We start from the raw sequence: 13029 nt of genomic DNA, 5'->3' as shown, positions 1-13029 counted from the left end.
AATGCACTGCCCAGTTCTGAGCCAGCTCCACAATCCCTGCTATACTTGAGCCCATAGTCGCTGACACTGTGTCAATCTATCTCGTTGAAGGACTTTCCTTCTTTGTCGACTCTCCACCTTATCAAGCATGACATTTTTCTCCTGGGAATGGTCTGACAATATGGCCAAAGTATGTAAGACAAAGTCTGGTGACTCTCACTTCCAAGGAGCATTTTGTCTGCACTTCCTCCAGGACAGATTTGTTAGTTCTTTTAGCAGTCCATGGTACTTTTAGCATTTTTTGCTAATACCACAACTCAAAAGCATCGACTCTTCTTTGGTCTTCCTTTTTCTATGTCTAGCTCTTACAAATATGTGAGGCAACTGAAAATATCATGGCTTGTGCCAGGTGCACCTTAGTCCTGAAGGAGACATCTTTGCTCTTTAGCACTTGAAAGTGATCCTTTGCAGCCAATTTGCCCAGTGCTAGTATGTCATCTGATGTTCTGACTGCTGCTTCCATTGCCACTGACTGCAGAACCAAGCAGTGTGAGTCTCTGACAACTTCAATGTTTTCTCCATTTACCAAGATGCTGGTCCTGGAGGATAACCCACCTGAATTCAGAGATCTTCTGAAGAACAGATTTGACACACTGAACACCAATGAGTGAAAATCAGATGAGTTATGGGATGACATCAAGAATGTAATACATGAAGAAAGCAAAGGGTTGTCAAAAGAAGACAAGAAAGGAAGATAAGACCAAAATGGATGTCAGAAGAGACTCTGAAACTTGCTCTTGAATGAAGAGTAGCTAAAGTGAATGGAAGAAATGCTGAAATAAAAGAACTAAACAGAGGATTTCAAAGAGTGGCTGGAGAAAACAAAGTAAATTATTATAAGGAAATGTGCGAAGACATGGAATTAGAAAATCAAAAGGGAAAATCATGGTTAGCATTTATTAAACTGAGAGAACTGAAGAAAAAACTCAAGCCTTGAATTACAACGTTGAAGAATTTTATGGGCAAAATATTGAAGGATATGGGAAGCATCAGAAGAAGATGGAAGGAAGGCAGACTTGCAGTAAGATGGTGAAATGGACAATAATCTTAGAGGCCTGAGCTTTGAAAGGAAGTAACAGAAGTGGATTAGGCACCAACTAGTGGAAAAATCTGAATGAAAACAGTGAGTACAGAGACAGTTGCAGCTGTGGACTCTCAGCTGCTCTGATGGGACCAACAACCTGAATATTTCCAAATAGTGTTGGGACCTGAGAATTGACCTAAAGATCAGCTCTGGCTGCCAAGAGCTGCATGGACAACTATGCTGGTGGTCTATGATTAGGAAGGGAAACAGCAAGGAGCGAGACAACCTGAGCTGTGGACTTTCACAGCTTTGGCTGTCCAGAGGGCACAGCCATTTAAACTGTTTGCAAATGGTGCACAATATGGGTACTTAAAGTGATTGAGGGTACAGCCATTTTGAATGTTTAAAAGCAGCCACCATTTTGGATATTTACAAGCAGTGGCCATTTTCATTTTTAAAGTGATGGAGGGTGCAGTCATTCTGAATGTTGACAAGCAATGGCCATGGTAGATATCTAAAGACATAGTATTCTCATTTGGATGCCAGGGACCTAAGACTAGGCTCCTTTTGTCAAGGACAGCAGGGACATATGGGAAGTTCACAATGGGAAAGCAGACAGGTGAAGAGTGAATAAGTGCTGCAACTAGCAAACAGAGGAGCACAATACCCTGCTTATGTAGATATCATCTAATCAAAACAAAGAAAATAAAAATCATGGGCAAGTCACTCCAACACACCAATTAAATATAAACACAAAAACATCACAATGCCTTGGAGACAACAGAGCATCACAGTTCACACAAAGAAGCAAGAGAAACAAGGGAGCTGGATACAGACCTAGAACACATCCCTGATGAAGGTGCAGCACTGGAACTTCCTGGTAAGGAATTGAAAAGAATTATATTTAGTTACCTACAATGGATTGAGAGACAGATTAAGGAAAACACTGACAAAATTGAGGAAAACACAGAGAAACCCCTAGAACAATTTCAAAAGATAATGCAAGTACAAAATGAGAAAATTAATGAAAAATTAGAAATCATACAAGATCTACCTAAGATTAATACAAAATTTCAAGAATTAGATAATGCATTGAACAGGCAAAGAAGAACTGAATCAATGGAAGACAGTATTAGTGAGACTGAAGACAAATACTTGAATACTTCTTTGGAATGGGATTAGTTAGAAAAAGATCAAAACAGAATGAAGAAAGCCTAAAGATCATGTGGGATACCATCAAAAGGAATAACTTATGTATAATCAGAATTCCAGAATAGTACAAGATAAATAAAACCACAGAGAAAATTGTTGAAGACTTGTTGGAAGAAAATTTTCCTGGTATGATGAAAGCTGACAATGTATCTATTCAAGAAGTCCAATGAACCCCAAACACAAAATGGACTCCCAAAAGAAAATAGCCAAGATATATCATCATCAAACTAACAAAAATCAAAGACAAAGAATCCTGAAAACAGTATAGGAAAAAAGAAGTTACCTACAAGGAACAACCAATAAGACTAAGCCTGGATTTCTTGAAAGAAATCATGTAGGAAAAAAGATAATTAGATGGTATACATAAAATCCTGAAAGAAAAAAATTTCCAACCAAGATTTATATACCAGTAAAGCTGTCCCCCAAATATGATGGTGAAATTAGGAGATTTCCAAATAAGCAGAAATTAAGGGAATCTGTTAAAACCAGACCAACTTTACAAGAGATGCTAAAGTGAGTACTTTGAACAGAGAACCAAGAACAGAAAACAACAGACTACTAACACACATGATGACATAACCCAGAAACCAACCCAGTTATGGAAGTATCTAAAGCAAATAAGCCTACAAGATTGTAAACAGGCAATCAGAGATATCAATCGACAAATGAGGACAATTACAAACCAGAAAGAGGGGAAAAAAAAATAGTACAGTTACAACTCTTCGAAACGGTAGGGAAGTGAAGACAACTATAAGATAAAATGACTGTTCTAAACTTGGGAAGAAAATTATAAATCACAGGGTAACCTCAAAGAAAATGGTAAACTTTCACATCAAAATGATAAAGAGGACTAACACAAATATTTAGCAAACACTAAAATGATAGCAAAGAAGGAAGTGATAATACAATTCATAAACAAAACAAGCTCAGCACAGAAAATATATGGAACAAAGCAACAGCCACACCACAAAAAAAACGCATAACAAAATGACAGCAACAAATACATGCCTGTTGATAATTACATTGCCAAAAGAGTAAAAAGAGAACCTAGAGATTGGGAATAAATATTCAGCAATGGTGTATCTGAAAAAGGACTTATCTCTAAAATTTACAGAAAACTCCAACAACTCAACAACAAAAAGATTAACAATCCTATTAAAAAATGGACAGAAGACATGAATAGACACTTCACCAAAGAAGACATGCAAGCAGCTACCAAATACATGAAGAAATGTTCATGATCAACAGCCATCAGAGAGAACCAAATCAAAGCAACAACACACACCATCTCACCCCAGCACTAATAGCAAAATTCAATGAAACAGAAAATAACAGATGCTGCCAAGAATGTGGAGCAATTGGGACTCTCACACACTGCTGGTGGGACTATAAAATGATACAACCATTGTGAAAAGCAGCATGACGAGTCCTTAAAAAACTGGAATTAGAAATACCACTTAACCCAGAAATCCCTTTACTAGTTATATACCCTAAAGAAGTGAGAGCCAGGAAAAGAACAGAAAATGCCCACCCATTTTCATTACAGCACTATTTACAAGAGCAAAAAGGTGAGAACAACCTACATGCCCATCAACAGAAGAATGTGTAACCAAACAATGGTGCATACACACAATGGAATACTAAAGAATGCAACACTAAAGAATAACGTAGAATCTGCAAATCACCACATACAAGGATCAACTTGGAGAACATCATGCTGAGTGACATAAGTCAATCACAGAAGGACAAATACAGTATTAGTTCATTATTATAAAAAGTCATGGTAAGGTTTATAAATGGAAGGAAAACTTTCTTTGTTGATTACCAGGAATGACGGAATGACAGGGGAGGGGAAAGAAAACCGGGAGGAAAAAAAAAAAGCACTGACCTATGTCACTTTAGAGTATTTCCCTGTACATAAATTATATTTTGGCACCTCTGATGGTTCAAACTACTAGCCACTCCTCAGAAAGAAGACTGGGTAATCTACTTCTGAAAGATACTGCCTGAGAATTCCAAGGAAAGTTGCTATCAGTGGGATCCTATTTGATGACAGTGAGTGAGTGAGTTAGTTAAATTATATTTCAATAAAATGTAGAGAGGAAAAAGAAAAAAGAAGATGGAAGGAATACACTAAAACTGTACCGAAAAGAACTGGTAGTCTTTCAGTTATTTCAAGAGGTAGCATATGATCAAGCAGCAATGATATTCAAGGATGAAATATAAGCTGAACTGAAGAAACTGATGAAAAATAAGGCTCCAGAAATTGATGGACTACCCACTGAGATGTTTCAACAAATGGATGCCCTGCTAAAGGTCATACCAAGAGATTTGGAAGACAGCTACCTGGCCAACTAACTGGAAGAGATCCATATTTATACCCACTCCAAAGAAAGGTTATCCCACAATGTGGAAATTATTGACAATATCATTAATGCCACACAAAAGTAAAATTTTGCTAGAGCTAATTAAAAACATTTGCTGCAGTATCTTGATAACATTGCTGATGTCAGATGGATCTTGACTGAAAGCAAATAATACCAGAAAGATGTTAACCTGTGTTTTACTTACTCTACAAAGGCATTTGACTATGTGCATCACAACAAATTATGGATAACACTGAGAAGAATGGGAATTCCAGAACACTTAACTGTGCTCCTGAGGACACTATACACAGAGAAAGAGATGGTTGTTCAAATAAAACAAGGGAATACTGCATGGTTTAAAATCAGTAAAAGCATGTATCATTTCACCACTTACTCTGTGTGTCAGGCAAATACTCTGAGAAGCTACTCTATCTGAAGAAGAATGCAGTATCAGGATTGAAGGAACAACAATTATCCTGTAATAGGAAGATGACACAACTTTGCTTGCTGAAAGTGAAGATAAATAGAAGCATTTACTAATTAAGATTAAAGACTTCAGTCTGCAGTATGGATTATATCTCAACATAAAGAAAATGAAAATCCTCACAGGTAGACCAGTAAGTAGTATCATGAGAAATGTACAGAAGATTAAAGTTGTCAAAGACTTGACTTTACTTGGATCCACCAACACCAAAAGAAGAAGCAGTAACAAGATCAGACATCATGTTGCACTGGACAAATCTACTGCAAAATACCTCTTTAAACTATGGAAGAGCAAAGATGACACTTTCAAGATTAAGGTATGCCTAACTTAAGCCATCGTATTTTCAATTGCCTCACACACATGTAAAAATTAAATGCTGAGTAAAGAAGAATTGATGCTTTTGAATTGTAATACTGCCAAAGAACACGGAATATAATTACTGAATTCCAGAACAATAAACAAATCTCTATTAGAAGAAGTGCAGCCAGAATATTCCTTAGAAGTGAGAATAGCCAGACTTATCTCACCTCCTTTGGTCATATTGTCAGAATCATTCCCTGGAGAAGGATATCATGCTTGGTAAAGTGTAGGATCAGTGAAAGAGGGGAAGATCCTCTACAAGATGGATTGACACAGTGGCTACAATGATGGCCTCAAGTATAGCAAGTATTGTGAGGACTGAATAGGCCTGGGCAGTGTTTTATTGTGTTGTACACAGGGTTGCAATAAGTTGGAACTGAATCAATGGCTCCTAACAACAACTACATATAAAATATCCAGGATAGGCCAATTCATAGAGACCAAAAAGAAAGACTAGAGGTTACAAAGGAATGTAAGAATGTGGGAGGAAAAATCAGCGTCTACTTCACATTGGGGAGCTACATTTTATGCTATTCCTCAATAAACACTGAAAATCATACTGACCATGGACAGGCAGAGGGAGCCAGTCTCATCAGAACCCTTTTAAGTGGAACGCCCTGTGAGAATTGCACACACATGGCTCTGGGCATCAGGAAGCCCTCCCATGGGGTGGGCAGATGTGACAGGTTTGTCTGGGTGGTGGAGGAGCTTACATTCCAATTCAGTGAGGTCACGTCTTTGTTACTGAGTACATCATGCCCCCCTTCCCATATACAGTGCCTCAATACGAGCTGGGTGGAGCCCCCATTGCTGTTTTCATTGAAGTTCCATATCCTCGCAGTAGAGTCTCCAGACCTGGACAGGAACATACGGACACTCAGTGTTGGCTGATGTGGACAGTTACCAGCTCAGGCACGTGCCAGCCGGGCCAGGTACCCTGGGATGTGCTGTGCTGCCCCTCCAATCCCTTCACTGCTGGGCTGACCTCCTCACACTCGGACTTTTGTTATGCATTCAACTGCATTCCCCCCCAGCCACAAAAATGTAAACTTTAACTCCTTCCTAATTCCATTTGGCATTAGGGATGTTGTCATTAGGGTAATGAGGTCACAGAAGAGTAGGGTGTATTGTAAATAAATCTTTTTATGGATATAAAAAAGCCAATTAGGGGGAGAACCAAAGATGCAGAGATAGGGGATGACAGATGCTGCATGGGGATCTTCCAGGACCTAGGGACAGAAGCTGAAGAGATAAGGACTTGATCCCAGAGCCACAGAGGCAGGTCTTTCTCCAGACCTGGTGCCCTGAATTCAGACCTCAAGCCTCCAGAACTGTGAGAAAAGACACTTCTATTCATTAACCAACCCCCCATCCATTTGTGGTATTTCTGTTATAGCAGCAGTAGGAAACTAAGCCATTTTTATTAATATTCAACGTCCTTGCATTGCTCTCTGCTCCAGTGAGAAAACAGCTCAGGACAATGACCTCTCCATCCCTACAATACAAGACCCACAGGGAAGAGGTGCAGGATTTTCCCAGGCTCGTGTGCACACACTATGAAGATGTTATAAACCCAGTGCAAGGTAAGAATGTGTCCCACAAGGCAGACCTTCAGAGATGAGCAAACATTTCGGACCCCAACACCTGGACCACTCCCAAGCTGAAGTGCTTACCCACATGCAAGGAGGTCATTGACAGGGTTCCAAGCACAGATGAACACCTCAGACTCATGGTCCTGAAGCACAGTGGCCTTGTTTTGTGGGATCTCCACTTCCCCATCTATTTCCATTGGTTTTGAATGATTATCTGCAGCAGGAAGCAAGAGAAGACATGTGGCTCTTGAGTAAACATGAAATGGGGCAGGAGAGCACTATTGTTCTATGAAAAGGGCAGTCCACGGAGAGACTGGGTAGGGATCACTGAGTGATACAACAAATGCAGGCATCTATGAAATGAAAGGTGGGGCGTTTCAAGCCCAGTCAGAGGTGTCAGAGAACTACGTCCCACAGGATTTTCCCTGGATGATCTTTTGGAAATAGTTCACTAAGCTCTTCTTCTGAGGTTCTTCTTCCAATGGCTAGCAGCTGAGTAAGCACATTAATTGACTGCACCACCCAAGGAAAAACCCCTCCACATGGAAGGCTGGATGTTTGCTCCCACAAAGCAAACAGTGTTGTCGATGCTAGACTATAATCATGCAGCACTTTTCTCATCATTATACTAACTACAAGTAGCCCTAGTGGCAAAAGCATTATGTGCTCATCTGCCAATCAATAGGTCAGTGGTTCAAACTCACTGGATGCTCCACAGAAGAAAGATGAGACCATCAGCTTCTGTTAAGACTGACAGCCCTAGAAACCCTCTAGAGCATTTCTACTTTGTCCTCTAGGGTCACTGACAGTCATCTGGGCTCTGTTTCTATTTTTATAGAAACCCTGGAAACCCCCTGAGGACAGTTCTATACTCAGCCCTACAGGATTGTTGTGGGTTGGAATCAACTTAATAGCACCCAACAACAGTAACATACTGACTAAAGTTCTCAGATCAGCAGGATTTCCTAAAATTGAGAATGCATAAGGGAAGACTGTCCCCCCATTTATTTATTTAATGTGAAGACCATCTAAAAACTTTGTCTAAAAACTCTGATGAGAAAGAAACCAGAATGTGGCACTATTCTGCTCAGACAGCAGGCAATCAGACAAAAGCCATGTGGAAAGGAACCCAGAGCAAGCAGAGTTCTAAGGATTCTTTAGGAAGTACCTGAGCCTGGCACCTACTTATTGCATGTGCCCCATTCTCTTCCCCATTCACTGCAGCCTCTCTGTTCTTTGGTGTGTTTTGATAGGACACACCTGCTGGTGTGGCTGCTGCTGTTGCTGTTGCCACTGTTGCCACCACACTGGCCTGCTGCTGGGCCAGCTTCTCTCTGAAGGCCTGCTGCCATGTCTGCACCAAATCCGGCATCACTGTGTCAATCAGTGACAGTGACTCAATGGGTAGCCCGTCAAACACGGTGCCATCCTGGGAGAAAGGCCATAGTGCCAGCTCCATGGAAGTGTTTCATCCAGCTCATTGCCCCCCACAAGAGACAAACAGGGAATGGAAGTGCACACTGGCATGTGGGGGCCTGAGGCGGAGACAGCCAGCATTGCACTGGACACTCAGGCATGAGGGGATTCCCCATGTCCAGGATGAGGAGTAGGGTGTGTGAAATGGGATGACTGCCATCAGTGAGAAGGCTCTGGACTATGGATTGAACTGTGCCCCAACACACATGTATTGTAAATCCTAATCCCTATACCTACAGAGAAGAAGCTCTGGTAGCGTAGTGCCTAAGGCACTTGACTGCTAACCAGAAGACTGGCAATTCAAACCCACCAGCCACTCCTCGGAAGGAAGGTTGGGCAATCTACTTCCATAGTGATACTGCCTTGGAAACCCAAGGAAGGGTCGCTATGAGTCGGGTCCGACTCGACGGCACACAGCAACAACAACAACATACTTATAGAGAAGGAGCCTTGGGGCAGTTCTACTCTGTCCTATAGGGTCACTATGAGTCAGAATTAACACCTGTGGTTGTAATCTTATCTGAGAATTTTATTTCTTCTATTATGTTAATAGGAGCGTTGGTAGCATAGTGGCTAAAGCACTTGACTGCTAACCAGAAGGCTGGCGGTTCAAACCCACCAGCCATTCCTCGGAAGGAAGGTTGGGCAATCCTACTTCCGTAGTGATACTGCCTTGGAAACCCAAGGAGGGGTCGCTATGAGTCGGGGCCGACTCAACGGCACATAACAACAACATTATGTTAATGACACCATCAGTGTGGAGTAGGTTTTAAGCCAATCACCTCTGAGATATAAAAGGAACATATTAGGCACAGAGGAAACAAATGAATGAGAAAATGCAGTCTGCACAGAGACCACCAAAGGTAGAACATAGGACGAAAGGCCCCCAGAGCTGACAAGAAGAGACAGCTTTCCACTAGAATCTACACGCTGAATTTGGACTTTCAGCCTCCTAAACTGTGAGAAAATGAATGTCTTTTCATGAAACCCACCCACCCACTTGCGGTATTTCTCTTTTCATGAAACCCACCCACCCACTTGCAGCACTGGATGACTAAGACACTCAGGATTCTCTAAACTGTCAAATCAAATGAAGGGCATCTGGATATGCCAATTTCATTCCATGACTAAGACTGTCACCCTTCATGCAGGGTTTCTCAATCGGGAGGGATGGTGCCCTCATGGAAGCTGTGGGCAATGACTGGAGACACCTTATTGTCACAACAGGGTTGAGGTGCTCCTGGCATCTAAAGGGTGGAATCCAGGGATGCTGCTCCACACCCTGTAGTACACAGGATGCCCCAATGCCCCTCGGAGAATGATTTGGCCTTAAACGTCAACAATGCTAAGGGAGAGAGTCCCTGACTCAACTCTATGACAACTTCTGAAAATCTTTGTAAACAACTAGTCTTTTATAGGAAAGAGGTAACTCTGAAAGCATTAATGCCAAATTCGTGGCTCTCACACCATTCTGAGCTGGATTGCTAGGATGCTTGTTTCTACCTCAGCTGTCATCCTGAGTTTAGGATGACCATTAAACAGAACCTCAACACAACAGACCATGACCTCATTCAAGTCTGCTTCAGAGTTGCCACACTTCCTTTGACTCTGGTTGGCAACTACCACTGAACTGTTTTCCATACACATGCCTAGACCCAGTAGAAGTCCCTTCTTGATCAAACACTCCAAGAACAGAAGTCACTGACACTCAGTGCCTCAGGCTGTTTCTGGTGTTTCTAAGCCCAGTTCTATTTGTTCCAAAGGGGACTTGCCTCCAACATTAGAAACCATTGGAGTGAGAAGAGTTCAGATGGACAGGAACTAACGAAAACATCGCCTCAGCTGATTTCTGGTTATAGCTCCGTATTTGAAGTAAATGCATGAAACAATAACCCAGGCTGATATGTCTGGTTATAATTTTGCACCTCAGCTCAGGCCAAAGTGAGCAGTGTTGAATTCCTTGCCATGACACAAGCACCTCCTTCCTACACTCATACCCCGTCAGAAAAAGCTGTGGCTACCCAAAAACTTGTAAAATCATTTCTGGAGTTAAATTGTACCAGCACTTTGTGTCATTTTCCTGCTAATGGAAACCAAGTGACAAATGAGATGGCCCCTCCATGGCATCTCGTGGGATCTGGGTTGAGAGCTTGTGATGCACAGAAAAGGAGCCCTTGGAGGATGGAAATCAAATCTGGGCATCTGAGTGTCAGGGGCCCTACGGGTCAAGGGCTCCTCTCCCCATGCTGATAAACAGGCCAGACAGGACCTGACGGGGAAAAAGGTGGAAAATGTGGGGCAACTACATTAGTGGAAGGAAAGAGGAAGTAGAAGCTGACAGGACAGCCAGAAATAGGATGTTTAAAAGGCTGATGAATGACAAAGGGTAACAATAGACAGAAAACACAAAGTCACTTTTAGATTTGGAGGGCTGGGTGTGATACAAATGGTAAGTAACACTTAGCGGCTAACTGAAAGAGTTGGTAGTGTGAGTCTATCTAGAGGCACCTAGAAGAAAGGCCTGGTAATCTTAAAATTCAGCCACTGGAAACCCTATGGGGCACAGTTGTCCTCCAACACACATGGGATTATCATTGAGTTGGAATCAACTTCATGGCAACTGGTTGCTGCTAAGAAATTTCTTAAAGAGTTTTTCAAAAGCTGAAGGGAAGTGGAGCAGCTGCCATGGATAACAAAGATGGAACTGTTCAGAGGAAGACAGAGTGCAGAAAACTGGAAGGAGTCAAGGAAGTTGGGCCTGTGGCCCTGGACTTCCACAGCTGGAGATGAACTGAGGACACTGGGCTGCATCACCTGTGGGAGAGGGTCAGGACAGAAGAGGATAGAGAATTCTGGACTTCTATGGCGGGACATGGACAGAGGATGCTGCGTATTTTCAGATTTGAAAATGTAGCATTTACATCCATCAGCCAGTGCCTATGTGTTTATGTGGAAAACACTGACGTGGAAAAGGCATCAATACTGTGCTACCTGTATACAGATATAATCACCACCCCAGATCAAGTAAAGTTGAACAAAACACCTTAACTATTCTCAAGTTCCTTTGGGAAAATACAAGTTGGATTCCAGCTTGTTCTCAGGGCCACAATACATGAAGTGTCCATGAGCTGGGGCCCACTGGATGGTCACTCATGACACACACAGTCTCGTGGTTCTAAGTCCACACCATCCCACTAGGCTCAATTAAATGCATGTGAAGAGTGTTTCCAAGTGCTCCACGTGGTTCAGGAGTGCTTCCACTGAGGGGACTAGAATTTCAGAACTCACTTATTTTGGATGTGTTATCAGGGAAGAATGACTGCTGGAGAAGGGCACTTTGGTTGCTAAATGGACAATCAGTGACAATAGGGGACCCTCTATGAGACGAATGGATGCAAGAGCCACCACAATGGACTGAAACATGCCCAGAGTTGTGAAGACAGCATGGTGCTGGGCAGCATTTCATTCTGGTGAAGTGTAGGGTTGCCACCTGTCAGAGCCGACCAGACAGCACCTTACAATATGATTGCATACTTGCCATGCCACCTGTGGGCTCCAGGCCCTGGGCAGGACATACCTCGTTGATGCTGATCTTGGTCTCCACATACTGTAGGCCCTTCTGGAGGATAGAGATGAGCGCAGCTGGTGGTACTAGCGTCCCACTGATGTTGGACTGGCTGATGTGGCTCTCGATTCCAAATGTAAAGGCAGAGCGAGAGAAACCTGCAGCAAGGGAGACAGGCCCGGCGGCGTCAAATAGACAATGAATCCTGCAGATATGTGGGCAGCAGTTACATCAAACACACTAAATGGGGTACATACCGCTGTAGGATGTGTGAGTGGAGACAGAAGGGCAGAGGGGGAAATGAAAGGCCTGTGTTTGTATAGGAGCCCTGGCAGTTCAGTGGTTAAGCACTCGGTTGCTAACAGAAAGGTCAGTGGTTCAAACCCACCAGCCACTCTGTGGGAGAAAGAGGTAGCAGTCTGCTCTTGTCCTGTAAAGCCTGCAGCTTTGGAACCCCTGTGGGGCAGTTCCACTCTGTCCTCTAAGATAGAGGGTCAGAATCCACTCTATGGTAGTGGGTTTGGTTTGGGCTTTGCTTCTGTAAAGATTGACAGCCTTGGAACCACTCTGGGGCAATTCTATTCTGTCTCTAAGGCACTTGTGAGTCAGAATGGACTCAAGGGCAGTGGGTTTGGTTTGGTTTTGGTACTAACCTAAAAGCTGGTGGCTCAAATCCACCTTGTGTTCTACAGAAGAAATGCCTAGTGATTTGCTTCTGGAAAGTAACAGCCAAGAAACTGTACAGAGCAGTCCTACTGTGTAACAAATGGGGTCACCATGGGTTGCAAATATGATGGCAACAGGTTTTTTGGGGGAAGTACATCAGCAGGCTTTTCTTCCCAGGCGTCATTGGGTAGACTCAAACTGCCAGTCTTTTGATTGGTAGCTAAGCACATAAACGATTTGCATGA

The 13029-nt window shown here is 42.6% G+C and overlaps 1 protein-coding gene across 1 annotated transcript; it reads right to left on the bottom strand.

The window, feature by feature from the left end:
- Window positions 1-7158: 7158 nt before the first annotated feature.
- LOC103212977 (F-box-like/WD repeat-containing protein TBL1X) lies at window positions 7159-12276 on the bottom strand (the record flags this gene model as incomplete). The annotated part of the gene is made up of 3 exons (XM_007958887.2): window positions 7159-7291; window positions 8263-8506; window positions 12131-12276. Coding segments are annotated over 3 exons (523 nt in total), but the record flags the coding sequence as incomplete, so codon positions are not given.
- Between the last annotated feature and the right edge of the window lie 753 nt (window positions 12277-13029).

The sequence above is a fragment of the Orycteropus afer genome, unplaced genomic scaffold, assembly GCF_000298275.1.
Source record: "Orycteropus afer afer isolate SDZICR_OR568_19922 unplaced genomic scaffold, OryAfe1.0 scaffold01192, whole genome shotgun sequence".
NCBI lineage: Eukaryota > Metazoa > Chordata > Mammalia > Tubulidentata > Orycteropodidae > Orycteropus > Orycteropus afer.
This window is presented reverse-complemented; position numbering and strand designations above follow the sequence as displayed.